The following is a 24410-nucleotide window of genomic DNA, read 5'->3' on the forward strand; positions in this document are numbered from 1 at the left end:
ACTTAAAAATTATGGTGTTTGGTAAAAAATTATTACTGTAATATGAAAATTAAGTTAATTTTATCTTACTTATTTGTGAAAATTTTATAATATTTTTATTATTTTTAACAAAATTTTCATTTAAAAATTATATTTATCTTAACTATTAATTTTTATTTTATAATTACTGCTTTTTTGCCCTTTCCTGCAGCAGCTGTGTGCCTGTGTCAACTGTTCTGACGCATTCACTAGGAGCCAAAGTCAGGTTTTGGCGTAGCATTTAAGTTGCTGCCATTCCTGCTTCCACAAGAGCTCTGTGATATCTATCATGCTTCACATTGGTTTCATGATCATTAGTACTTGAGAGTTGAGAAAGAGATAACTGATAAACAACTTTATAAGTTGAATCCACACAATGTAAGTTCTACAAGAAAATTTGGGCTGCAGCAATAGTCAAAGCGATCATTACATTACATATAGCTTAGGAAAACAAAGACAGACTGGAACCTTGTTGTAACATTTGAGCTTCATACAATATCTAACCTTCAACCTGCAAGTGTGAAAAAACTGGAAAATGTGAATTAACCACCTCAGTGCACCAGATAATCATTGTGAAAAAATAGCAAAAGCATACTCCACTCCATACTGATAAATTAAGTAAAAATATTTCAAAATGGTTATCACGCCATGGTAAGTAAATTAAAAAAGCAGTATGATACGCAGAGATCCTGTTAGAAACTCTCAACTATATAACAATGGCGAATGATGCCAGATCCAATTCCTCACCACCATTTCAACTGCAACTGTTTCCCACTCCCACTATATCACACTCAGCCAAAACTTTAATTGCTTCTATTGACACGAACCTAATGGTGTATTTACCTCCAAAATTAGGGAATCGGAAACCAGAATAAGAATTGTTCATGACGTTTACTTTGTAAAATGGAGGCATAGTTGGAATCGGAATCATGGAGCCCACCCGAATTTCAAAATGGAGAATGGGAGATTGATTTCCGCCGGGGGGGGGGGGGGGGGAATAATCTCTCATCCTCGAGATTGACCATTTTGCGCCCCCTCGCTCCCCAGATAAAAGCTCATTTTGTCCTCGGTATAAAAAAATATATTATAATTAATAAATATATTTTGAATTTTTTATTATTATTACTTTTGTTGTTGTTGTTATTAATGAGAAAAATAATAACAATTAATTAATATATTAATGTTAATTATTATTATTATTAGCATTACTACTATTATTATTATTAATGATAAAAAAATTACAATTAATTAATATTTTAATATATTATTAACCATAATTAATAATAATAATAACTTTTGAATAAATAATCACAATTATTAAAATACAAAACAACAATTATGACAGTATTCATTAAGTACTTTTTAGTAATTTGCTACAATTTAACTCATTTTGATTCCAATTCCAAAACAAAGTAAACATATTAATGGCAATCCAGCTCATTCCAATATCGATTCCTAAATTTCAAGTAAACAACTTATTCTGATTTTCATTCTCCGTTCCTATTCCAATCTATTGCAGTTCTTACCCGTTCCGATTCCAACCCATTCCGATTCCTATTTCGTAAACGCACATAAATTTCAATGCTAGGATAGGCAGCTAGACTAATCGAAAACTAATCAACCAATTCCAAAACTGAAGGAATTCACAGCTCAGTATTCTCATTCCATCCCATAAAAATGCCACTACTGCAGCAACAATGATTATGCACAAAAAATTCCTCAATTGTGCATCTCTTTCACATTCCATACCTTGCTATCAATCATATCAACCAAATATCGATACATCCATATTATATTATAAATACAGCTAAAATGAGTATCATATCAGCTAAAAATCTCAACTGATCACACGGTCGCATTAACAATGATCATAACCTAATCCCAGTTTCTTTCACATTCCTAAGTTAATGCTGAAACAATTAACAAATTAAACATCACAAAACTAATTAATTACAAAACCAAATAAATAAAGTTTACAATTACCTGCCGGAGGTTTGACTCAAGATTCGACACTCTTGCTTCAAGGGCATCAAATTTTTGCTTAGCCTACAAAAAATATGAATTCCAACAAACCCATTAATAATTTTTTTGATTCCTCTTTTTTTCCTCTTTCAATAATAACAACAACAACCATAATAATAATAATAATAATAATAATAAACAAGAATCACAGAAGACGAGGGGGGTTACGTCGGCAGAAAGGGCATAACGGTCACTCCAAAGATCTTTCCATAAGAACTGCCCAATTGCAGCGCCGGTGAGTGAAAAGCCAGCCGTGAACCAAAGCAACCGAGTCCTCAACATCTCCTTCTATGTTAGTTTTTCTCAAATGGCAAACTGAAAGTTGCATTAAAATAAAGTAACAGACATCAGAATTTGGGCTGGTCTGCTCAGATGGGCCTAGGGATAACCAGTTTTGATGGCCCAATTACTTCAATTTTGTGACGTGTGTATAATTTCTTTTGTATTTTCTTCTTAAAGGATGGCATTGGGCAGTAGGGGTGGGCAAAATCGGGTTTGGGTCGGGTTCGGCTCAACCCGATCGGGTTTCGGGTTGTTCGGGTTAGATAAGGAACAATCCGAACATAACCCGAATTAATGATCCGACCCGATTAATTCGGGTTATGTTCAGGTTGGATCGGGTTGGATTTAAAATGGGTAGAATTGAGTTCGGGTCAATTTGGGTTAGTTCGGGTCAATTCGGGTCAATTTGGGTCAGTTCAGGTCAATTCGGGTCAATTCGGGTCGGTTGAAATAGGGTCAGTTCGGGTCAATTCGGGTCAGTTCGGGTCAATTCGGGTCGGTTGAAATCAGGTCAATTCGGGTCAGTACGTTTTTTTTTTTTTTTAAGAACCCGATCGGGTATTCAGATCGGGTCGAGTTTGACCCAAACCGATCACAACCCGATCGGGTTTGTAAATTTCAAACCGATCGGGTTTCAATCCCGATCCGATCCGACCCTAACCCGAAATTTATCGGGTCGGGTCGGGTCGGGTAAAATGCCCACCTCTATTGGGTAGAATGATTGATTCACTGTTTTTTTTTTTGCCCTTTTTTCTTTTTCCCAACTTTTCGCCTCGTATAAGCTCAAATACTTAAAATATTTGGTCAATTATTGTCTGCTTATTTGATTGAAATCAGAATTGCACTCCTAAAATAAGCTCAAATACTTAAAAAAAAAACTCAAAAATTGAAATAAGCATAGTTTGAAAGCATAATCATTAACAATTTTAGCTTTAAAAAATAGACAAATCCTACTTGCTTAAATAAAGTTTCTTCAAATTTTTAATTATTTGTATATTCAAAACAATTTTTAAGTAGCTTTTATTTTTTAAAATATAAAATTTAAATGAGTCATCATGGACACTGACAAAATTGGTATGGTAGACTCAATAATTTATTAGACACAATGGTCCATCTGGGATGGCAATTGGGAGGGAAGGTAAGGAAACTGACATCTCCGTATCCATCTCCAATATTTTGTATATATTTATGTCTCCGTCATAATTGCTAAAAGAAATTCTCATCCCCTCCCCAAATAATAACATGAGATTCCGAGGGTCCGCGATCTCCAAGCAACCCCCGAATAATCTATGCGTTTTTAGTTTTTTATTTAATTTAATCCTATTAAAATAAAATAAAAATTAAATAGAAATAAAGTTTTATAGTATATCTTAAATTAATATTAATTCATTATAAAAGTCACACTATAAAATACAAATCACTAACATAATTCTCTTAGATTAATATTAAATCATTATAACAGTCACACCATAAAGTAGGGGTGGGAACTATTTAGTTTGGTTCGGTTCAGCCCTTGAACCGAACTAAATTGAAACCAAATGGTTCATGAATTTATGAACCAAATGCGAATCAAACTATAGAACCGAACCGAACCGAACCAAATTAATTTGGTTCGGTTCGATTTGGTTTGATTTTATCCTATATATTCATTATTCAATAAAAAAAATATAATATAATAATACACTATTAATACAACAATAATCTTGAGTTTATAAATTAGCAAACAATAAACAACATAATAAAATCTAACAATAGTAAATTAACATAATAAATTTAAAAAATAATCTAGAAATCCATAAATAATAACCAATATAATAAAATATAACAATAATAAATTAAAATAATAAAGTTTAACAATAAAATAAAGTGTATGCTATGACATATATAATATCATGTATTAACTAACAAACAGAAATTAAAAAAAGATAAATTTTAAACTATTTTTTAATTTTAATTTTAATTTTTTCTTAAACCATTTGGTTTGGTAATTTAGTTCGGTTTTGAACCAAACCAAGTAAAAAACTAAATTTCTGAACCATTTGATATTTTACTCCGAATCAAATCGAACTAAATTATCATAATACGATTCAGTTCGGTTCGGTTCAGACTGAACCGAACCAAATGCCTACCCCTGCCATAAAGTCCGAGAGCTGGGAGCGTGCGGACAGTCTCTTTTATGCCAAATGGAGACTGAGTGAGATGACGCCTTATTGACTAGACTAGAAGCTCCCCGAACGGCGGAATTAATTTCTGTAAAATTTAGTACCCCAACATTCTTTAACTCAGCTTATATATGTGTGTCATGTCTTAAGTAATAATTGTTAATAATATCAGTAAGAAGAATTTTATAAGTCATATAATAAGATGCTTTAATTAGTGCTTTTGTGTTTAGTTTAAAATTTTTTTTATTCTCTTTACTTTATTTTATAACAGTTATATAAATAATAACGGCTTTTGTTAATGGATTTTGACAGTACCATTATGTAGAAAATTACAAATTATGTTCTTACTTGTGATTTTAGAAAAGAATTTAGAGACGCAACGCAAATGTGACGCCGTTTTCGAGTTTTGGTTCAAATACCACCTGGCAAACCTAGTTTTAATTTCTGAAAACCCATTACGCAAAAATTAAATATGCCATCGTTGTTTGGTGCTGTTTCGTGCATGGGTCTTAGCATTTGAGTGGAAAGTTTTGGTCTTTTGCTATTACAGAGGGACAAATGATTCAGTTATTTTTGTCAAAGCCAAATTGGGAAGCTGATGATGGAGACAGTGATTCACCCAAGCTAATAATTTCCCTTTTGAACAGACTCGAATCGTTTCTTTGGTCGCTGATAATCTCCGGCGGCCGATCAGAGGCTCGTTTGTGGCTTTGCAACACAATATCAACCATAAATTCACTCAGTCCTGAGCAGCAGCGTGACATATTCGTCAACTTGTTGAGGTCCAAGCAACAATTACAAAATCATGACCTTGCCTCTCAGCTCTTGCAAATGTTATTTCAAAAGAGCCCTCATAAAGCAGGCCGCGTCTTGGCCAAGAAAAGTTACAAGCTTGTCAAGTTCTTTGAAGGTAGTGCAGTTTTTACCGTTTTGCATGCCTTATTTGATGTGGGGTTTCATGTTTTGTGTTAAAGCTAGGATTTCAACTCTACTTATAGTTTTGTGTAATAGGTTTTAATTTTTTGGTTGGCGTCTGTACTCTTACATGTCTGTAGATTAAGCTAATTACGAGGCTTTAAGGGATTTCTGATTGTGATAATTGTGTTGATGAAACAGGAAATCTGACGCGGATAATGCAATGGTTTTCGAATTTTTCTGATGGTTCTGGATTAGGGCACCAAAAAGGTGCCAAGGCATTATCACAATTTGCTTTTGTGAATCGGGATATTTGTTGGGAGGAGCTTGAGTGGAAAGGGAAACATGGCCAATCACCTGCAATGGTTGCCACAAAGCCACATTACTTTCTCGATTTGGATGTTCAACGAACTGTCAAGAACTTCCTCGACAATGTGCCTGAATTTTGGTCATCTAATGAGTTTGCTGAGTCAGTAAGAGATGGTGAGATTTTATTCGTTGATAACAAGTTCTTTATAGATTTTTTTGTTGATTTGATGTATAAAGAGGATTCAAGAGATGTATGGGAAGTTATAAATGAGTTTCTTATGGAGGAGTCTTTCTCGTCTTTGAGTCAACATCTTCTTATTATTCTTGAAGAGCGTGACTTGTGCAGTTTTTTGAAGTTGTTGTGTAAATATATCAATGCAAGTATGGAACCTAAGGATTTTGGTAGTTCATCTTCGTGGCTTGAGATTATTCTTTCTAGGCATAGGGATTACGATTCTATTGATCAGCTGCTTTTGTTGAATGCGGTTATCAATCAAAGACGCCAGCTTCTTGGGTTTGTACATGATGATGAGTACCAGGAGGAACAAGCAAAAATTAAAGATATTGTGTCGCAGATTTGCACAACCTCACTCAAAGTCAACAACTTGGCATTAATTGTGAAGGAGTGCTTAAAATTGGATACCATTGAGGCAATGAAATTGATGGGACTTCATTCTTGGGTCATTTACTATGGGTTATCAGAGGAATGCCAAACTCCAGCATCCTGGGAATCTATATTAATGAGTAACGGGATACAGTTTCAGAAATCTGATAAATATGCTTTGCTCCATTATGATGGATTGTCAGAAGAGAGTGGATCAGACTTGGATGCTAGATCATCAACTAGAAGTAGGCACAGGAAGAAGAAAAAAAGTAAAAAGAAAAGGAAAAGGAACTATGATGATGATGACGACGGCAGCTTTGATAATGAGCTACTGGATTTCGACACCTCCAATGGCAGGCAAAGTTTGCAATCTAGGGCTGTTAGTTGGTTGCTCTCAATTGATGGATTCTCTGCAAAATGGACTAGTGTGAGTTTATTATACTTAATCTTCTGTATTACTTGTTAGGTTTCTACGATCAAAGTGCAAAAATTTTCTGATTATTCTGACAATATGCAGGCAGATTTACCAGACCTTCTCTCAAGCCATTGCTTGTCTATATGGATGAAGTGTCTTTTTGATAAGTGGAATAATGTGGCTTAATCTGTTTGGCCTATGATTTATCAGCATTATGCTCAATGACACTGCTGCATATACTGAAGGTATAAAGTTTATTTCAATTACCGATACATGCATACACGGGATATCTTGATTTTTTATCATTTATCTTCATCTTAAATATTTAATTACCCAAATCTTTCAGAGTTTTCAAGAAAGTTGTTCAATTATGATGTGTTTGCAGATGGTCTTTAGCTTAGGACTAAAGTTTTGACATTTTGCGGAGAAAGAATGAGTCTGTGAGGTTGAGGGGGTTCAGATCTATTAGTTTGGTGAATAGTCTTTACAGGATCATTGCTAAAGTGCTTTCTTTAAGGCTTTGGGAGGTGTTGGGGAGACGTTTTCTACTGCTGAGGGTGCTTTTGTAAGAGATACACAGATTCTGGATGCTATTTTAGTTGCCAATGAAACCGTGGAGGAGTATAGAAAATCTAGAAAATCTGGTCTTGTTTTCAAAATTGATTTTGAGAAAGCTTATGACTGTGTAGATTGAGATTTTTTGGACTTAGTGATGGAAGCCAAATGATTTGGACAAAGGTGGAGATGCTGGATGATAGGCCGTCTCCAATCAGTTAGCTTTTCAGTTTTTCTCAATGGAAGACCTAGGGGCAAAAATTCAAGCTTCTAGAGGCCTTCATCAAGGGGACCCTTTTTCTCCTCTTCTTTTTACTCTGGTGGTAGATGTGCTAAGCAGATTGATGGAGAAGGCTCAGATTGTTTGATTAATCGAAAAATTTGTGATTGGGAAGGACAAAGTAACGGTTTCTCACCTTCAATTTGCTGATGATACTATCTTTTTTTTCACTCTGGTGATGAAGAAAAGTGTACTATAATCTTCTTAAAGTGGTAGACTTTTTTTGTGCAGTTTCTAGGTTGAGAGTAAATTTAAAATAAGCTCTATTTCTGGTGTTAAATGTCCCCGAAAACAAGTTGCTTGACTTAGTTTCCATAGTGGGGTGTGAGAGTGGAGATTGGCCTTTGAAGTACTTAGGATTACCTCTAGGAGGGAATCCCAAGGCTGTAGAATTTTGGGCTCCTGTGTTAGAGAAAGTTGAGAAGAGATTGGATGGGTGGAGAAAAGCTCGTCCTCTAGGTGTGGGAGGTTAACATTGATTCAATCAGTTCTCTCTTGTCTGCCAACATACTTTATGTCCCTTTTTTTGCATTCTCTATTTCAGTTGCTAAAAGAATAGAGAAGGCTATGAGGGATTTTTGTGAGAAGGAGTTGGGGAGGGAAGAAGGGATCATTTGGTGAAGTGGAGTGTGTTGTCTCAACCTATCTTTAAGGGAGGCTTAGGGTTGGGTTATTTGGCTAAAAGAAATAGAGGCTCGCTTGGTAAGTGGCTATGGAGATTCCTTTGGAAGTTAACTCTTTTTGGCATCTGGTCATTAAAAGTAAGTATGGCATGCGTGAAAATGGGTTTGATTTGAACCAGTTTTAATAAACTTTGAAAGGCCAGTTTTTGCCTCTAGAACTTATGCACCTGACTTTCTTTTGTCTTCTTTGGTATCAGAGCACCTCTTTCGTTTTTTTTTTTTTTATAAATATTTTATAGGAGTAGTTACAAAGGCAGACTTCATTCAGTTCATGTTATATTTTATCAATTGATAATCTTGATAGCTTTCATAAAGACCCCTTTGCTGTGTTAGAAAAAGATTCTGATATCTGGATGCAAAATAATCCCTGTATAGAAATATTAGAAAGAGCTTTAAAAATAGTAGAAATAGAAGAAAGAAAAGTTAGATCTAATCAAGAACAACTCGACATTGGCTTAAAAGAATAATTTAAAAACCAAAAGTTTTTAGTAGGTTATACAGCTGTATTAGACCAAAAAGAAGATAGAAAATTACAAGTATTAAACAGTTAGATTTTACAAAAATTCCAGTTATCTAAGATCATTACCATAGAGAATTAAGATTGTTCAAAGATTAATAAGATCAAATAAATAAAGTAAAGAAGAAAGAAAAGACTTACTCACTTATCGCTATTCAACTAATATGTAAAACTAAAGTGTGTTTATTTTAAATTGATTTTTATTGCTTTGAATCATTTGTTACAATGAGGGTGAATGGCTTGTCTAGTTAACCAAGATGTAATTTATATTTAAAGCATCAACAAGAGGTCAGTCCTTGTTATTATTCAAGGTAAAAGAGTCTTTGACAAGGGTTTTTGTTTTGACAAAAATATTAAGAGCTCAATAAAAGTTTCTACTGATTTTCTAAAATCTTCTTTTAAACATGGCTACTAGGGTATGAGTCAGGATTTTAATTTTAAAAACGTGTTTTCAAAACTTGTTTTAATAAACTTCGAAAGGTAGAGCTGATGTTAATAGAGGATCCAGAAGATGTCCTTGGCCCTTGGGTGTATATATCAAAGGGTAGAGCTGGTCTTTTGTCAAATATTAACCTAGTTATTGATAGTCGGCAGAAAATTAGATTCTGGGAGGATGTTTGGGTGGGAGAGAGGACACAGAGTGAGTCTTTTCCTCGATTGTATGGTCTTTCTTTGGGTCAATTATTCTATAGCTAGTATGATGAAGTTTTCTTCAATGCAGCGGGGTTAGGACTTCAGATTCTTTAGAAACTTGAATGACAGAGGGCTGCAACACTGTACTGACTTGCTTGGGGTTTTATAGGGAATTCATATTGATAGCACAACAGAAAGATAAGAGAGCTTGGACTTTGGAAAATTCAAGAATCTTTTCTACCAAATCGTACTTTCTCAGTCTTATAGATGACTCTACCCCTATTTTTGTCCCCTCTAGTCTGATTTGGAAAGCTAGAGTCCTCCCAAGGGCGAAGATGATGGTGTGGGTTGCTGCTTAATGGAAGATCATTAACAATGATTTAATTCAGAAGAGAAGACCGAGTATGGCTTAATTCCCAGATTGGCGTGTCTTGTGTAAAAATGCTTCAGAAAGTGTGACCACTTATTTCTTCACTGCCCAGCTGCTTTCTTCTTGTGGTCCAAGCTGGTTAGGACTTTATATTGAGTTGGGTAGCACGTGCAACAAGTTTTTCTGTTCTGTTGAAAAACATTTTGTGAGTTAAAGGTAGGGGGAAGGCTTTTATCTTATGGGATTGTGCAGTTGTGGCTATATTTTGGGTCCTATGGATTGAAAGAGACTTAAAAATTTTTGAGAACATAGTGATGGAAGACTGCATGTTTCTTTGGGACAGAGTTAAATTCTGGGCTTCTCTAGGGACTTCTATTTGGCCGGAGTTTGAAGATTTTCTTCTTTCTTTTGATTAATTGGGAAGCAGCTATGGTGTAATATCATTTGTTAAGAAGTTTTTATCTTATAGGATTTGTAGTTCTTAGGCTTGGGGATTTTTGTCTTTTGCCTTTGTGAACTTCTTGTCCCTTCTCTATGTACATTTCCTACATCTAATATACTTTGTTTCTGAGCAGAAATAAATAAATAAATAAATAAAGTTTTGACATTTTGAGCGGAAATTTTTGTTTGACATATAGTTGATTTGATATGCAGGCTGGAAGTCATGGCATCAACTCTGCTGTACTTGTAATCGCATTAATTGCAGCTCTGTTTGAACAGGTGCCATTTAAATATGTAGTTTTATCGTGGAAGTTCATAAATTTTATGCATTTTCTTGAGCGAAAATAGAACCAAGAGTGTTGTTTTTGTTCTTACAAAGAAACTGTATACTTTAGATGTTATTATCACCAGTAGCAGAGCTAGAACTGAAGTTCTTTTACCCTCAAATTCTTTTCTTCGTTATTCATATTGGCTTCTCTTTCTCTTGAGTTTGAATTTAGGATGACTGAATTGGCACGCAATTAATCATCGGTTGAGGAAGTTATGGCATAGGGAGCTCTCACAACATATGATGTGTCCAAAGATTTCAATAGCCATTGCCTCGGCCTTCGGTGCACGCTTGCTTTTTGGTGAAGCTATGTTCAGCTTCGTTGGTTGATGTTGTTTGTCTTTGATCGCAATTGAAGAATGCTATGAAACCCAAAAACGAAAAGGGATTTAGGCAACAGAATTTTTTAAATCCAGTAGTTTCCTTTCATAAGTTGTTTGATGAGTTCGGGAGTGAGGATTTTATTAGAACTTTTTAAATACTATACGAAGTTAAACTTAATTTTTTTTAAATTAGTATATGACAGACTGATAGAATGTGCTAAGAAATTTTTAGAGTGAAGTTAGTCTTTATGCAAATAAAAAAAGATGTGGTTATTTGAGGACAATTGCAAGATAAAAAATGAAGAAGTGGGGTGTGATTACAACATGGATGGAATTTTCATCACCCTTAAATACAAAATTTCTCTATACACCCACTTATTGCAAGTTGTTGGGCCTTAATCTTTATTTTGTACGTCTCCTTTCCGCTTTTTATTCAAGTTATTCCTTGGTTTTATGTCTCCTTCATATTTGAAAAATATACCCCGGAAACACAACCCTTTTACTATTTTGCCCACAGCCTATTCCAAAAATTAGTAATAATGATGAATAAAATATTTTTTATATTCAAATTATTTCAATCAAAATTGTAATAATCTGCGAATGTTTTTCAAATACGTAGGGAGAAAATGAGTAATAGCTCAAATAAGAAGGGTCGAAGGGCATGTTTCCCTCTCGGAAAAGATATATATAGTAAAAAAAAAAAAAAGGTTCCTTTTGTTGATGCATGGATCAACAATCTAATGCATTCAAATTTGATCAAGTTAGTTTTAATTACATCCCACAAATCACACTCATTAAAAAAAATAATAATAGATTTCTGTAGCTTATGGCTTAAAGTTGTAGGTAATATTGAAAGTTAAAAACTTCAAGTAGCATGAATAATGATTTCAGAAAGGAAAACAAATTAAAATTCATTGAAGAGTTTAAATAAATACTTGCAACAACCCTTTGTTTGTTTTTGTGATTGTGAAGGAAGTCAGAATTTTTCAATGATGGTTATGTAATTAAGGATAAATCACTTCGGCCCAGATTACTTTTGACATCAAGATTTGATTTGTGGATTCTAGTATCGGCATTTAGATCAGCATCTAACATTTATGTACTTGGTACATTTGAATTGATACTTTTGGCCGAACAACTTCATGCTTATCTTAATTATATTATATTTAGTCGAGACTCGAAATTATAGTGATACTGCAAAAATGTTCCTCAAGGAAATATAACCACACCACAGCATTCCAAATCTCCCATATGAACACAACCATATGAACGTAAATGTACAAAGTAACATCAAGAAAATATCAGAGGAAGAAAGTTTAATTTGCTCAAGATAACTATTACATTTTTGCTAATTAATAATCTAGAAAATAATTTGCTCTTTTTTAAACCACGAAATAATCATTGAATTTATATAAAGAGTGCATCACGCCTGTATGCATCCTAAATTAGCTAGGCACATAAAATCAGAAGAAAGAAAAGAATTATTCCATCAAGAGTCAATGTGATAGTTTTTTTTTTTTTTTTTTGAATTACATGAGACTAATGCTCAGATTACAACTCATATTATATGAGATTTACAACTGATATTTATAATCAGACAATTACTGAGCCTAATTTACATTAATTCTTATATAGCACTGCCCAGATTTTACCCTCTCTAATATTCGAGGGGTGTCTACTCCACTCACATTCCCAGATTTGGGTGTCTACTCCACTCACATTCCCATATTTTATCCTCTCTAATATTTGAGAGGTGTCTACTCCACTCACATTTTGGATTTTATCCTCTCTAATATTCGAGGGGTGTCTACTCCACTCACATTTCGAAAGGGAGACGACTGTCTTCACTTAATGATTAAGGAAAGAAATAAACCCCTACATGCGTCGTGGGGGCTCGAACCGCTGCGCTCACAGTTGTGAGTGCAGGGTCCTGACCACTGGGCTAAGGCCCAGTTGGTTCAATGCGATAGTTAAAGAAAACAATAGAGTAGGGACTAATCAAATAAATTGTTTTTAACTTCAAGAATCCCTAGTTTTTTTCCCTCCAAAAAAAAAAAAATTTCATCTGTTATTTGTACGGTCGTCGGAAGAAATTATGTTTATGGATTTTAACAAGCACTGGCTGTCATCCGGCCTCTCAACTTTTAATACAAGGGCTGAAATTTTAACATGGATTGGTTTGATCCAAGGGCTGAAAGACCAACGTTTATATTTTAGCTTGTGTCTGAATGTTTTTGGGGGAAGACAAAGAGGAGTGTTACAGTCAACCACTTGAATGGGCGATCCTCACTCGCTTTCCTCAAATTGAATAAGTTCTCATATTTTCACTTTTTATGGGAACACACAAAAAGTAATTTTGTCACGTTCATTTAATAAACCATTTGATGACATTTTACCCACCACTTTAAGCATTTTTATACTCAAATGCCACTTGCTTCTTTATTCAATTTACTTAATAACTCTTCTCTTTTTTATTTTTTAAGTGAAAATTTCTGAAAACTCATATATTTAATCGAGCTACAAAATCATATTTTTTCTTAAAGATATTTTTATTATTGATGGAGGTGTTAAAAGAATTTTATAATTTTTTAAAATATTATAATAAAGTTAATTAAGAAAAAAGATGTTAATAGATATTTAGACAATGCCAATATTATCACTAAAAAAAACTCATGATACAATGTCCCATCAGAAGATTTGCTGTTGCTAGCAATGCCAAGTCAGAAGAGTCAATTGCCCAAAAAGTAAGCTTTATTGCTATTGCATATAACCAGATCTATGTCTATTTATTGCACAATTCATTTTAATAGGGAAATTTGTAACCTACCCCTAAATAAATTGACATTTTGTACAGCGTCTCCAATAAATTTAACTTGTTGCACCACGCATCCAAAAAAATTGACATTTTGCACCATGCCCCCAATTCCGTTATTTTCTCAGTTAAGTTTAACGGTGGAGGGGTAAAATTGAAAGTTTATTCCTTAAATTAATTTTAATGGGAATTCTCTTTATTGCAATTAAAATAAAAATCTTTAAAAAATTAAAGAAAAAATAATAGTGGTGACAATGTACATGTAACAAGAAATGTTTTATTACAATTAAAATAAAAATCTTAAAAAATTAAATGAAAATAATAGTGGTGACAAATGTACATGTAACAAGAATTTTTTTTATTAAAATTAAAAAAAAATCTTTAAAAAATTAAAGGAAAAATAATAGTGGTGACAATGAACATGTAAGAAGAATTATTTTTTTATTGCAATTGAAAAAAAAACCTTAAAAAAATTAAATGAGCTAAAAATTTTGTTTTTTTACATAGAGGGGCATTTTTGTCATTCAATCAAAAGTTAGATGGAGCCGTTAGAAATAACTGAAAAATTAACGGAATTGGGGGTGTGGTGCAAAATGTCAATTTTTTTGGGTGCGTGGTGCAACAAGTTAAATTTGTTGGGGACGCGGTGCAAAATATCAATTTATTTGGGGGTATGTTACAAATTTCCCATTTTAATAAAAGTGTTAAAAACTTTTAAAAATTGAACTGTTGAGAAAGTCAGGTATTGGTAAGAGGGGTAATTTGATAGAAAATATGGATTTTCTGTTTTTTCGTTGTGGATTTGATATTTTATTTTCTATTGTTGACATTTTTTAAGGAAGAGGAGGCTGGATGAGATATGTCTTGAAAGGTTTCAGCCATATAGTCGAACATACCTACAGTCATGGATATTGCAAGGTAAGCTAAATTATTGAATTGTATTAACAATGCCCTCCTGAATGTTGATTCTTTTCATAATATTTTAGTTTCGATAGAGTATGGGCGATTTTTTTTATCTAATATGAGTATGTGGTTCACATGATTAGTATCGCTACGAAGCTTAGTTGATTGCGAGTATGTATTGAAACTTTTATGTAAATGTGTCAGGTAGATTAAGAGACTCGCATTGTGAACTCATTTAGTTTAGAATAGACAATCGACTTTAGTTGATTGATTATTTTGGTGATCCCATCTCTCAAACTCATTTATGGTGTAGGGAAAGTGTTTGTAGATGGAAAGGTGGTGAACAAAGCTGGAACAGCCGTCTCTGATAAGGCTGTTGTAGAAATAATTGCCCAAGTGCCAAAATATGTATGTAGGTGATTACTCCTGGAACAATTCATCTTGCAATTTCAGACATAAATTTCGATTTTATGGTGACATTGGCGAGTCTTATTCTGATTTTTATCTTTTGTTCATTTGTTCAGAGTAGGACATAAGTTAGAAGCTGCCATTGAACAACTGGGTGTTGATGTAGCTGGCAAAGTAGCTCTTGATTCAGGTTTGTCCACTGGAGGGTTTACTGACTGTCTGCTTCAGTATGGTGCATCATTTGTTTATGGGGTTGATGTGGGTTATGGATAGGTACATGGATTTCTTTTTTCTTTTCTCTTTCTTAGAAGGCAATGTTTCTTCTGATCGTCCAATACTCTGCATTCTTGGTTTGTTATAGATCTTTGATTGATTATGGATGTTAACATCTTCAATAGGTAGCAGACAAAATTCGTTGTGATGAACGTGTTTCTGTAATTGAAAGGACAAATTTAAGATACCTCACTGCTCTCCCTCAAAGAGTTGATTTGGTGACTTTGGACCTTTCATTCATTTCTATTCTCACGGTAAGCTTTCAAATGCTGTAATGCTATGTTTATGAGCTCTTTGAATTGTTTGCGTACATCTCCTCACCTTTGATTCCCCTGCTTGTATGCTGATTGCTTAATGGGTTGCACCTTCTCTTTTGCTCTTCTAATAATCATCATAGATGGGGAAATAAGTGAATAAGATGATGATTTTGATAATTATTCACGACAGAGCAATTGTTCTTGTGAATCTAGTGCTTATTGACCGTTGTGTCCTGCATATTGTGATCCTTCTTTATAAGCAGGTCATGCCTGCTGTGATAAACTTGATGAAGGAAGAGGCAACTTTGATTACCTTGGTCAAACCTCAATTTGAAGCTCGCAGATCACAGGTAGATAACTTATCTCCATTTTTTCACTTCTGCTGGACTCTGCTGTATATGACTAAATAAATCTGAAATGATGTCAATGAGGGAACCACCTTTCCACTCCGAAGTGGCTGCTAACTTCACCAGCTTCTTCTTTTTATTGGAAGTACCTCAACAACTTGTTATTTGGTGGTCACATAAAATCATTCCTTCATTTTTCATCGGTTTAAGACGGTGAGTATCATTTGTTTGAGTTCAAAATTTCGTTGTTATTGCAGGTAGGAGGTGGTGGGATTGTGAGAGATCCTTTAGTCCATAAGGAGGTCTGAAATTTTTCTCATCATTATTTTCTAATTGTTCTCACTTCTTTATTCCTATGTTCAGAGGAGTTTTATGCTTCTCTTGTTTTTCTCTAATTCTTGTTTTACTCTAATTTTGAACATGATTATATTTGGCATTGACTTGAAAGTTGTAAGCACTAGATAATAATCCATTAACCATGCGTTCATTCTGTAGGTTCTTGAAAAGGTCATAAAAGGGGTAGAAAATTTCGGATTCCAGACTAAAGGGTGGATTGAGTCTCCTCTAAAAGGCGCTTAGGGAAATACAGAATTACTTGTTTGCTTTACTAGGACGGCTGAGAAACAAACAGAGCTGTAGAATGTGTGGGTACGAGAGAACAATAATCAATAACCCCCTATAAGCCGTGCCCGTGCCATTTGGCCCATTGACTTTTTTTTTTTTTTTTCTCTAAATCTCGTATTTATTCTGAGTTCTGGAATAGTGCAGGCACACTTAGCTATTGCTATTATCGAAATGATTTTAGCAAAATTTTCGCAGCTGGCACCGACATACTGAAAGAGCTAGCTGGCAAGAACGGAAGCCATACTGCAATTCCAATGCCTTACTCATTTATAGTGACTGCCGTTCTAGCTGGTGCTCTTGCGTGGTATTGCGAGAGATAATAATACAGAGTTATGATATTTCATTTACTATGTCCTTTATTTTTGTTTTAACCGACATTATTCTGTTTGAAAAAATTCTGAAATTCGATGTCAAAGAGTATAAAAACTTTTTCGTAATACTCGGCTTAAATTATTTTGTTGCATTTTTTTGGATAAGTACTTTGGAACTAATTAATTTAAATTTAATGTATGATTACCTATTTGGTTTCCATAATAACATTCAATCTACTATTTCAAAGTATTACTACCTAACTATTTGTTGAGGCAATAGCAAGCTTGGTTCCCTTTGAATTCATATTTTTCAATAACAATGTTATTTCCCTTTAAATTCTCTTAACACTACATTATTATTATCTTTCATACATATGCTTACCTAGGCTCAGAATAATGAATCCCATTTTTCAATTTTTCAATATGAGTGTTTATTGTAGTTGCTCCCATCTGCATTAGTACTATTTATGAAGAAACATGCAATATATTATTGTATTCCTAATAGTACTATCAAATGCAGATGAGAGTAATTATTAATAAACACTCATATTGAAAAATTGAAAATGGAATTGATTATTCTCAGCGTAGGTAAGTATATGTATGAAAGATAATAATAATGTAGTGTTAAGAGAATTCAAATGGAAATAACATTGTTATTGAAAAATATGAATTCAAAGGGAGCAAGTTTGTTATTGCCTCAACATTTTCTTTCGAGGTCAGTGCCAAGCTTCTCTCATACAAATAGTTAGGTAGTGATACTCTGAAATAGTAGATTGAGTGTTATTATGGAAACCAAATAGATAATCATACATTAAATTTAAACTAATTAGTTCCAAAGTACTTACCCAAAAAATGCAACAAAATAATTTAAGCCAAGTATTATGAAAACGTTTTTATACTTTTTGACATCGAATTTCGGAATTTTTTCAAACAGAATAATGTCGGTTAAAACAAAAATAAAGAACATAGTAAATGAAACATCATAACTCTGTATTATTACCTCTCGCAAGAGCACCAACTAGAACGACGATCACTATAAATGAGTAAGGCATTGGAATTGCAGTATGGCTTCCGTTCTTGCCAGCTAGCTCTTTCAGTATGTCGGCGCCAGCTGCGAAAAATTTTGCTAAAATCATTTCGATAATAGCGATAGCTAAGTGTGCCTGCACTATTCCAGAACTCAGAATAAATACGAGATTTAGGGAAAAAAAAAGGGAAAGCCAGAGGGTCGAACGACACCGGTACGGCACGTGTTCGTACAAAACGACACGGTATGAGCACGTTTCAGTAGAGCACGCTGCACGAGGCACGTGTTCGTATAGAACGACACGGCACAAGCACGTTTCAGTAGAGCACGCGGCACGCATGTGACGTGGGCTGGACCGAGCTTAGAATTTTAGGAACATGGGCGTTAAAAGCACGACACGATTAGAGATGGTCAAAGCACGGCACGCGAAAAAGCACGCAATAAGTACATTTTATTTTTTAATGAAAGTAAACTTAATATTTTATGATTTTATAAATAACTTGAAATTGAATCTTTTAATATATTTTATTAACTCAGGTTCTTTAAATTTATTTAATTCTTAGTTTCAAAAAAATTATTTGAATGACGTGTAAGTCTCTGGTAGTAATTATTTGGAGGAAAAAAATGAAAAACTCTCATTGGTAATTACGTTATGATGGAAAATTCAAAAACCTTGTAGTTGTACATCCAGTCAATTTCTTGTGATTTTTTTAACAATAACAAATTAAGAAGATCATAATATTTCTGTAATCTCTCCAAAAACTTCTCCAACTAATTCAAATGTATCTCCACCTAGTTCTATATCTTTAACTGCTTGTTCTTGTTTTGCCTTTTTTTTTTCCCTTTTCACTTGCCCATTGAAAGACAAGAATCATGCCAAGAATTAGCAGTCCATCAAGGAAGCTGAAATTAAAAATTTACAATTGTGGAAAGCGATGATAAACTTAAATATTAGATGTTCCTTATAGAGAAAAAGGAAAAAAGAAAAAGAAATAAAGAAAAAAGCTGTTAATTACCTATTTAGATATAATGATTTGTGTATAAATAAGCAGCAGCCGATAATTAAAAATACTTGTTGAAGAGGACTAAATATTGTTGTATATACAGGTCTTATGCACCAAGATGTACATATGACGTTCAAGCTAAAAGCCAAAATACCCTGCAACATATATATCAAATCACTGTTAAAACTTTTTTTGGCATTAATTTAGTATGTGATTATATAAATATAAAAAAAGACTTACCGATATAATAGCTGCTAACAATCTAATGTTGAAGCCCAATTTCCATTCAATCCAATCTTTTTTTTTGCACAAAGTGCAATCAACACTGATTGGATTGCTGCAAAGAAACTTGTGAGGGCTGTATTAGTAAAAAAAATAAAAAAGAAATCGATGGTTTAAATGAGCCTGCAAACATAATAACCAAATAAGTCACGTTACTCAAAGAAAATTATGAATACATCACATGATAAAATAACATACATAATCATATTTACCTGAAGGACAAGTCTAATTGAATATGATAAACAAGAGCCCCCGGCCAATAATGAATCAATGGTATGTTTGTGACATTTCAATTACCCTTGGTCTCCCATGCTTCTTGTACGCATAATGCTCAGGTGTGTTGATACTATCATGGCTCCTTTGTAGAAGAGGAGTAATATGGCCGTTGCTATTAATATATGACATTATTTTAATGTCATTAAGATGTTTAATCATATTTTTCAATAATTATAAAAAAAGAGCGGGAGTATTGACACCCCTCTAAATATCTCATAAAATCTTTTTAATTATTTTATAATTTTAACCTTTATTAAATTTACATAATGGGACAATTTCTAATTAAACTCCGCTCAAAAGTTAAATAATTTTTTTTTTGGAAATTAAAAAAAAGGTTTTTTTTGTGGGGAATTTACCACCAATAGCTACAATAGAAAGAAAGAAAACTTTTTTTTTTAAAAAGAAGAAATATGATTGTTGAAATGAGTTTTAATAATAAAAATTAGAGAATAAGGTTTACACAATAAATTTTATTTAATGATATTTTTGTCGTTGATGGAGGTGTTAAAAGAATTTTATAATTTTTTAAAATATTGTAATGGAGTTAATTAAGAAAAAGGGTGTTAAGAGATATTTGGAGGGGTGCCAATAGTCTCACTAAAGAAAAAAAAAACAGCGTGATACAACTATTAAATATTAAACTAAAGTATCTCAAAATAATGAATAACCAGAAAAAAATAACGGGATGTAAGTAAATTAGGGATATCTTTGAAAATTATATCTTGATCGATATGAACGATAATCATAATGTAGGGGCAAATGCTAAGTTACAATAATTGTAACATACATTTCTCATGTGAACCACACAAATTGTGGGTCCTACAATTTTATGTGGTTCACATGAGAGATGTATGGTACAATTATTGTAACTTAGAGGCTCCCGTATGTAGGAGGTTTAATTAAAATATATAACATTTGAAACTTCATTATGGGATGGGTTTTATGAGAATTTTAGAGGGGTCCTAATAGTTCGCCCTTTTCTGTAATGGACATTGATTCGATGTATGGTTGATCCAGCCGGACCTGCCATTAGAAGGGGAATGATGCCGTTGTCGAACAGTTCAAAGGTATCAATACTCAAATTATATTATGGGTCTAACTGTTTTAAGTATTGCCCCCCTTGTCATGATATGAATTGGCCTTTTAAATTTGAGCACTCGGTTAAGACTCGGTAATCGCCATGATTTTAGAGGCTTATAAAGTCCCAAAACATAAACCTCTTCAACTTTTAGTGCAACTGATGCTATATCGAGTGTTGATACCCTCCATTACACCCATAAGACCACCCAATTACAACAATATTCTAAAGCCCAATACATTCATACATACATACATATACGAAATTACGAAAAAAAGACATAAATACTTATCTTAGGGGTAATTTAAATTGAGTTCTGCTATTTACCCCGGGTCAAACCCCGAAACTAATACAAACGATGTCGTTTCGTGCATTTTTTTTTTGTTTTGATCAGCATCAAAACGATGCCGTTTCGTGCATTTTTTTTTTTTGTTTTAATCAGCATCAAAATGACGCCATTTGCTGAGCTTCTCATCTCGGTATCATTTATTTCACAAGTCTTAGAAAACTAAAATCGATTCAGCATTCACTGAGAGTCTAAAACCGATTCCGTGCAATACATCCTAACACATCTCAGATTCTACAACTTGAGAGGAAAATCTGCTTTAAGAATGTAACTTGGTAGTGCCTTGCTTGGAAGATAACGCCTAGTCAACAACCAAAGATACCAGGACAACCAAATGAAATGGACTGAATTTAACTCAAGAAACAGAGCCACTTGAATGAACACTCAAGGCACCAACAATTTCAACAATCAGACACTTTCTCAACCTATTAGCATCCACAAACACACTCACTGTATCATCCATCTCCTCTTTCATTACCTCCACAATAACCCCATTGAGTCCCTCATGAAGATGTTTCTGCCTTTGGCTTTCTTCTATTCTAGATACACGCTTTCTGCCTCCTAGTTCACTATGGATTGAGCCCTTCTATGAGACGATATGTGGATCTGGCCCTTCCCGTATCAGCTTGTACTGCTTTTTCTTTCGCAATGGACAGAGATTGGACTATTGAATGAGTTGCCGGAGACGGAGCCGATTTGCGATATAGTCGAAAAGAGCCCCCTCCTTTTCAGTGAATTCCAAGGGCTTCTTTGAAAGCTTCTTCTTTGCCCGAGGGCCTCAAACAAGTGATAAAATTCGTTTGAGGAGTCGTGCCCTCAACGGAAGCGGAATGGCAAGATCAGGCTGCACAACACTTCAGATAGTGGCAGCAAATCTCACATTTTTCAGGCAGCCTACTAGCAGAAAATGAGAATCGGCTGAGGAAGGCTATGGTGAGAGAGAGCGCGAGAGGGGAAACAATGAAGTGAAGGGAAAATGATGAAGGAAAGGGGAAATATTTGACAGCAAAACTCACCGTTTTTGGCTTTAGTTGTGAAACGGCACGTTTTCATTTTAATCAAAACGGTGAGTTTTAATTCGGGGCTTGAGTCGGGGGAAATAGCTTTTTCCATTTAAATTACATTTACTCACTACCAACTTTTCTATAGAATAACAGAATTTCTTCATTGTTTTCTGTTTTCCTTATTCACTCACCTCATTTTTCCTAAATTGTTAAAAGATGAATAGAGAAATCCATCTGGTCATATTTGCTCTAAATTGATCGTTCATATTAAGTTGTAAAAAAAAAAAAAAAAAGTTCTAAACATGCATGAAGGAGAATGATGCCGTTGGACGTTGAGATCGGATGACAAAGTACTGGTAGGAAACTATTACGATAATTTGATAGCTCAAAGAATATTTTAACAAAGCATAGGATTGCAACTGAGTGAACGGGAAAAACTTACCTTTAGGAACAAGCGTGATTCTTTATACTTAAATTGGTGGGGCAATATAACAAGATGCTTACTGAAGAATGCTACACCCATCAAACGGCAAACAATTGAAAGAACTGACAGTAGTTATCCAGCTAATTACACAAACACTTAATTATGATGTTTACAATTGAGATGATAAATAGGTAGCAGTTTATTGTTGGAACTATTACATGACATGAACCCTGCCGAGATGAGATATCAAAGAGGTTCATTTTCAAGTATCCAGGGAATTGCAGCCGTGGCATCATCAACTCCTACAGTTAAGGACAAAGACAAATGTAAATTGCAATTAAAATTTGTACTATATACCCGAGCAATCTTCAGCAACGTACTTCAAGCAAAGAATACCAGAAAGGGAAAAAAAACATTGTTTTAGACAAGCATTTAAGAAGAAGGAGACGGCGAAGGTCTGGTGCTGTGCAGTATACATTGGAACCCTAACAAAATAAACACTTGTTACATCTCATCTCAGCAAAAGAAAGATTATAAATTCATTTACTGTCTGTAATTTGACAACAGTAATTCCGCCCTTTTTCCATCACGGGGTTTTTTGGTTCAAAATCCAACACCGTTTTTCAATATCTTTTAAAACATTAGCATGCAAGACAAGAAACAAAAGGAAAATCTATTTTTTTCACATTAAAAATATACAAAATCCACTACAAGTTCATTTTCAAACTCTACACCTGATAACAGGCATTTACGGGGATAAAAGATGAATCTCTTGTTGATCTGAGAAGGTGCCAGTGACACTTTGACAAATAGTCTACGACTGAAAAATGGTTGCTATGTTAAAGTGAGAAGAAGCTGAAAGGTCTGAAATTCCAGACAGAAATAACTTGTGGAGAGATTCTCTAAACATGAGGTACTCCCAACAGTCCAACTTTCAGTAAATAAAAAGCCGACCACATCCCTTGATTTACGCCACAAAAAAAGCCAGCAATAGTAGCATAATGGCTATGGCATCTGGCAAGGAACTACTGAAAGAGCCTCCTGAAATCTCAGAATGTGAAAAGAAAGGGAGGGCCTCCGATGAGTTTAGAGCTAAGCAAGGAAGCTATTAAAAAGCAAAAACATAGAAACAGCTGAAGTGTTTCCCAGTTTACACTAATCTTAAGCACTCATAAAAATAGCACATATATGTGGTCAGTAGTCAAGAAGGTCACGAAATAAACCAATGCACAAGGTTGATCTAACAGCCCTTGTTAAATCCCTTTCTAGCTTGCTTATGATAAGCACACTCTTCAAGCATATTTTCCAACAGGTAATTTACATCCAACAAAGAACTCTTCTGCAGTAAGAGGGGACTAAACCATTGTACGCAAAGCATCTGCTGCCAAGTGATAATAATAATGCAAACATAGAAGAAACTTACCCGATGACGTATATACAGGCAAGCTAACGTATTTGGGACATGAACTGCTTGAGAAATAATTGTCATTTTCAGGGCTTCTTTCAATAATACAATCCCGAGGCTGAAATAGCAAGAAACTGTTAGAGTAGACATCAACTTTCCACATGACAGGTAAACTCAAATAGGAAATTAGACAACAGGTTACCAGATTTTTAACAAAACAAAAAAGATTGTCAGCTGGAAAAATCTAAGAGTAAAACAAATTGATTGACTGGATCAGATAATAGATGGGAAAACATGTCAACCCCAACAACAGCTCATGTTTTCTCTCTTTACAACCAAGGCTACCGCATGTACTGCACTCTAACTTGGACCAATCAAATTTGAAGCTCAGAGGTCAGGGCCTCATATAAATTATTGTGATGCTCTGGCACAGAAGGCAGATTCTAACCTTGAAATCCTTGTAAAAGCATAGATGAAGTTCATTCACAGCATCTTTCGAGCAATCCAGTTTTGGAGTTGCATGGAAAGCATTCTGAATGGCAGAGACAATGCCTCCTAAAGGATACTTTTCAGTATTAGAAGGAAGATATCCAGCTTCATTCAGTACTCTCTGACATTCATTTTTTGCAACAAAAAATGATATTGGTCAAATGCACAAACCAAATGGAAAGAATAGATAGAAATTGCAACAAAAGTGTTAAAATGTAAATTCAATTTGAAATAATAAAAAACAGAATACTGCAGTCTTCTGTACCCGCCTTACTACTGCTAT

General features: G+C 34.1%; 3 protein-coding genes, 1 long non-coding RNA gene and 1 pseudogene across 13 annotated transcripts in view; 2 read left to right on the forward strand and 3 right to left on the reverse strand.

Annotated features, from left to right (window-relative positions):
- Window positions 1–348: 348 nt before the first annotated feature.
- On the reverse strand, window positions 349–2345 carry LOC18052525. Its single transcript, XM_024191523.1, has 3 exons — window positions 2209–2345; window positions 2002–2064; window positions 349–529 (listed from the first exon to the last, which is right to left on the reverse strand). The coding sequence occupies exons 1-3, from the start codon at window positions 2320–2322 to the stop codon at window positions 518–520; spliced, it is 189 nt and encodes a 62-aa protein (XP_024047291.1). The 5' UTR covers window positions 2323–2345; the 3' UTR covers window positions 349–517.
- A 2605-nt stretch (window positions 2346–4950) lies between these two features.
- On the forward strand, window positions 4951–11179 carry LOC18052526. 10 transcript variants are annotated; one of them, XM_024190551.1, is made up of 6 exons: window positions 4951–5394; window positions 5601–6739; window positions 6830–6972; window positions 7113–9981; window positions 10420–10485; window positions 10707–11179. In XM_024190551.1, the coding sequence occupies exons 1-3, from the start codon at window positions 5043–5045 to the stop codon at window positions 6911–6913; spliced, it is 1575 nt and encodes a 524-aa protein (XP_024046319.1). In that variant the 5' UTR covers window positions 4951–5042; the 3' UTR covers window positions 6914–6972; window positions 7113–9981; window positions 10420–10485; window positions 10707–11179. The 10 variants fall into 10 exon arrangements, with proteins under 10 accessions (XP_024046319.1, XP_024046322.1, XP_024046324.1 ...); XM_024190554.1 differs by having other exon boundaries at window positions 7113–8323; XM_024190556.1 differs by having other exon boundaries at window positions 7113–8264.
- On the forward strand, window positions 6949–16554 carry LOC18052527 (annotated as a pseudogene).
- Window positions 16555–21588: 5034 nt separating this feature from the next.
- LOC112101169 lies at window positions 21589–21888 on the reverse strand. Its single transcript, XR_002907262.1, has 2 exons — window positions 21822–21888; window positions 21589–21699 (listed from the first exon to the last, which is right to left on the reverse strand). It is a non-coding gene; the product is annotated as an uncharacterized LOC112101169 (long non-coding RNA).
- Window positions 21889–22235: 347 nt separating this feature from the next.
- LOC18052529 (ribonuclease 2) overlaps window positions 22236–24410 on the reverse strand; it is a 5189-nt gene continuing 3014 nt past the window's right edge. The window contains exons 5-8 of the mRNA XM_006447855.2: window positions 24329–24376; window positions 24087–24248; window positions 23657–23756; window positions 22236–22535 (exon numbers count right to left, since the gene is read on the reverse strand). Coding sequence (XP_006447918.2) covers window positions 22480–22535; window positions 23657–23756; window positions 24087–24248; window positions 24329–24376 — 366 coding nt within the window. The 3' untranslated portion in view covers window positions 22236–22479. The remainder of the gene's footprint in view (window positions 22536–23656; window positions 23757–24086; window positions 24249–24328; window positions 24377–24410) is intronic.

This window comes from Citrus clementina, unplaced genomic scaffold, assembly GCF_000493195.1.
Source record: "Citrus clementina cultivar Clemenules unplaced genomic scaffold, Citrus_clementina_v1.0 scaffold_2, whole genome shotgun sequence".
Taxonomy (NCBI): Eukaryota; Viridiplantae; Streptophyta; class Magnoliopsida; order Sapindales; family Rutaceae; genus Citrus; species Citrus x clementina.

Excerpts from the sequence above, each read along its gene's own strand:
- LOC18052525 (XM_024191523.1), bottom strand. The coding sequence starts at position 2,322 with ATGTTGAGGACTCGGTTGCTTTGGTTCACGGCTGGCTTTTCACTCACC. Across the intron at positions 2,065-2,208 it reads GTTATGCCCTTTCTGCCGAC|GCTAAGCAAAAATTTGATGC; the intron begins GTAACCCCCCTC and ends TATTTTTTGTAG.
- LOC18052526 (XM_024190551.1), top strand. The coding sequence starts at position 5,043 with ATGATTCAGTTATTTTTGTCAAAGCCAAATTGGGAAGCTGATGATGGA. Across the intron at positions 5,395-5,600 it reads GCTTGTCAAGTTCTTTGAAG|GAAATCTGACGCGGATAATG; the intron begins GTAGTGCAGTTT and ends TTGATGAAACAG. Across the intron at positions 6,740-6,829 it reads TCTCTGCAAAATGGACTAGT|GCAGATTTACCAGACCTTCT; the intron begins GTGAGTTTATTA and ends GACAATATGCAG.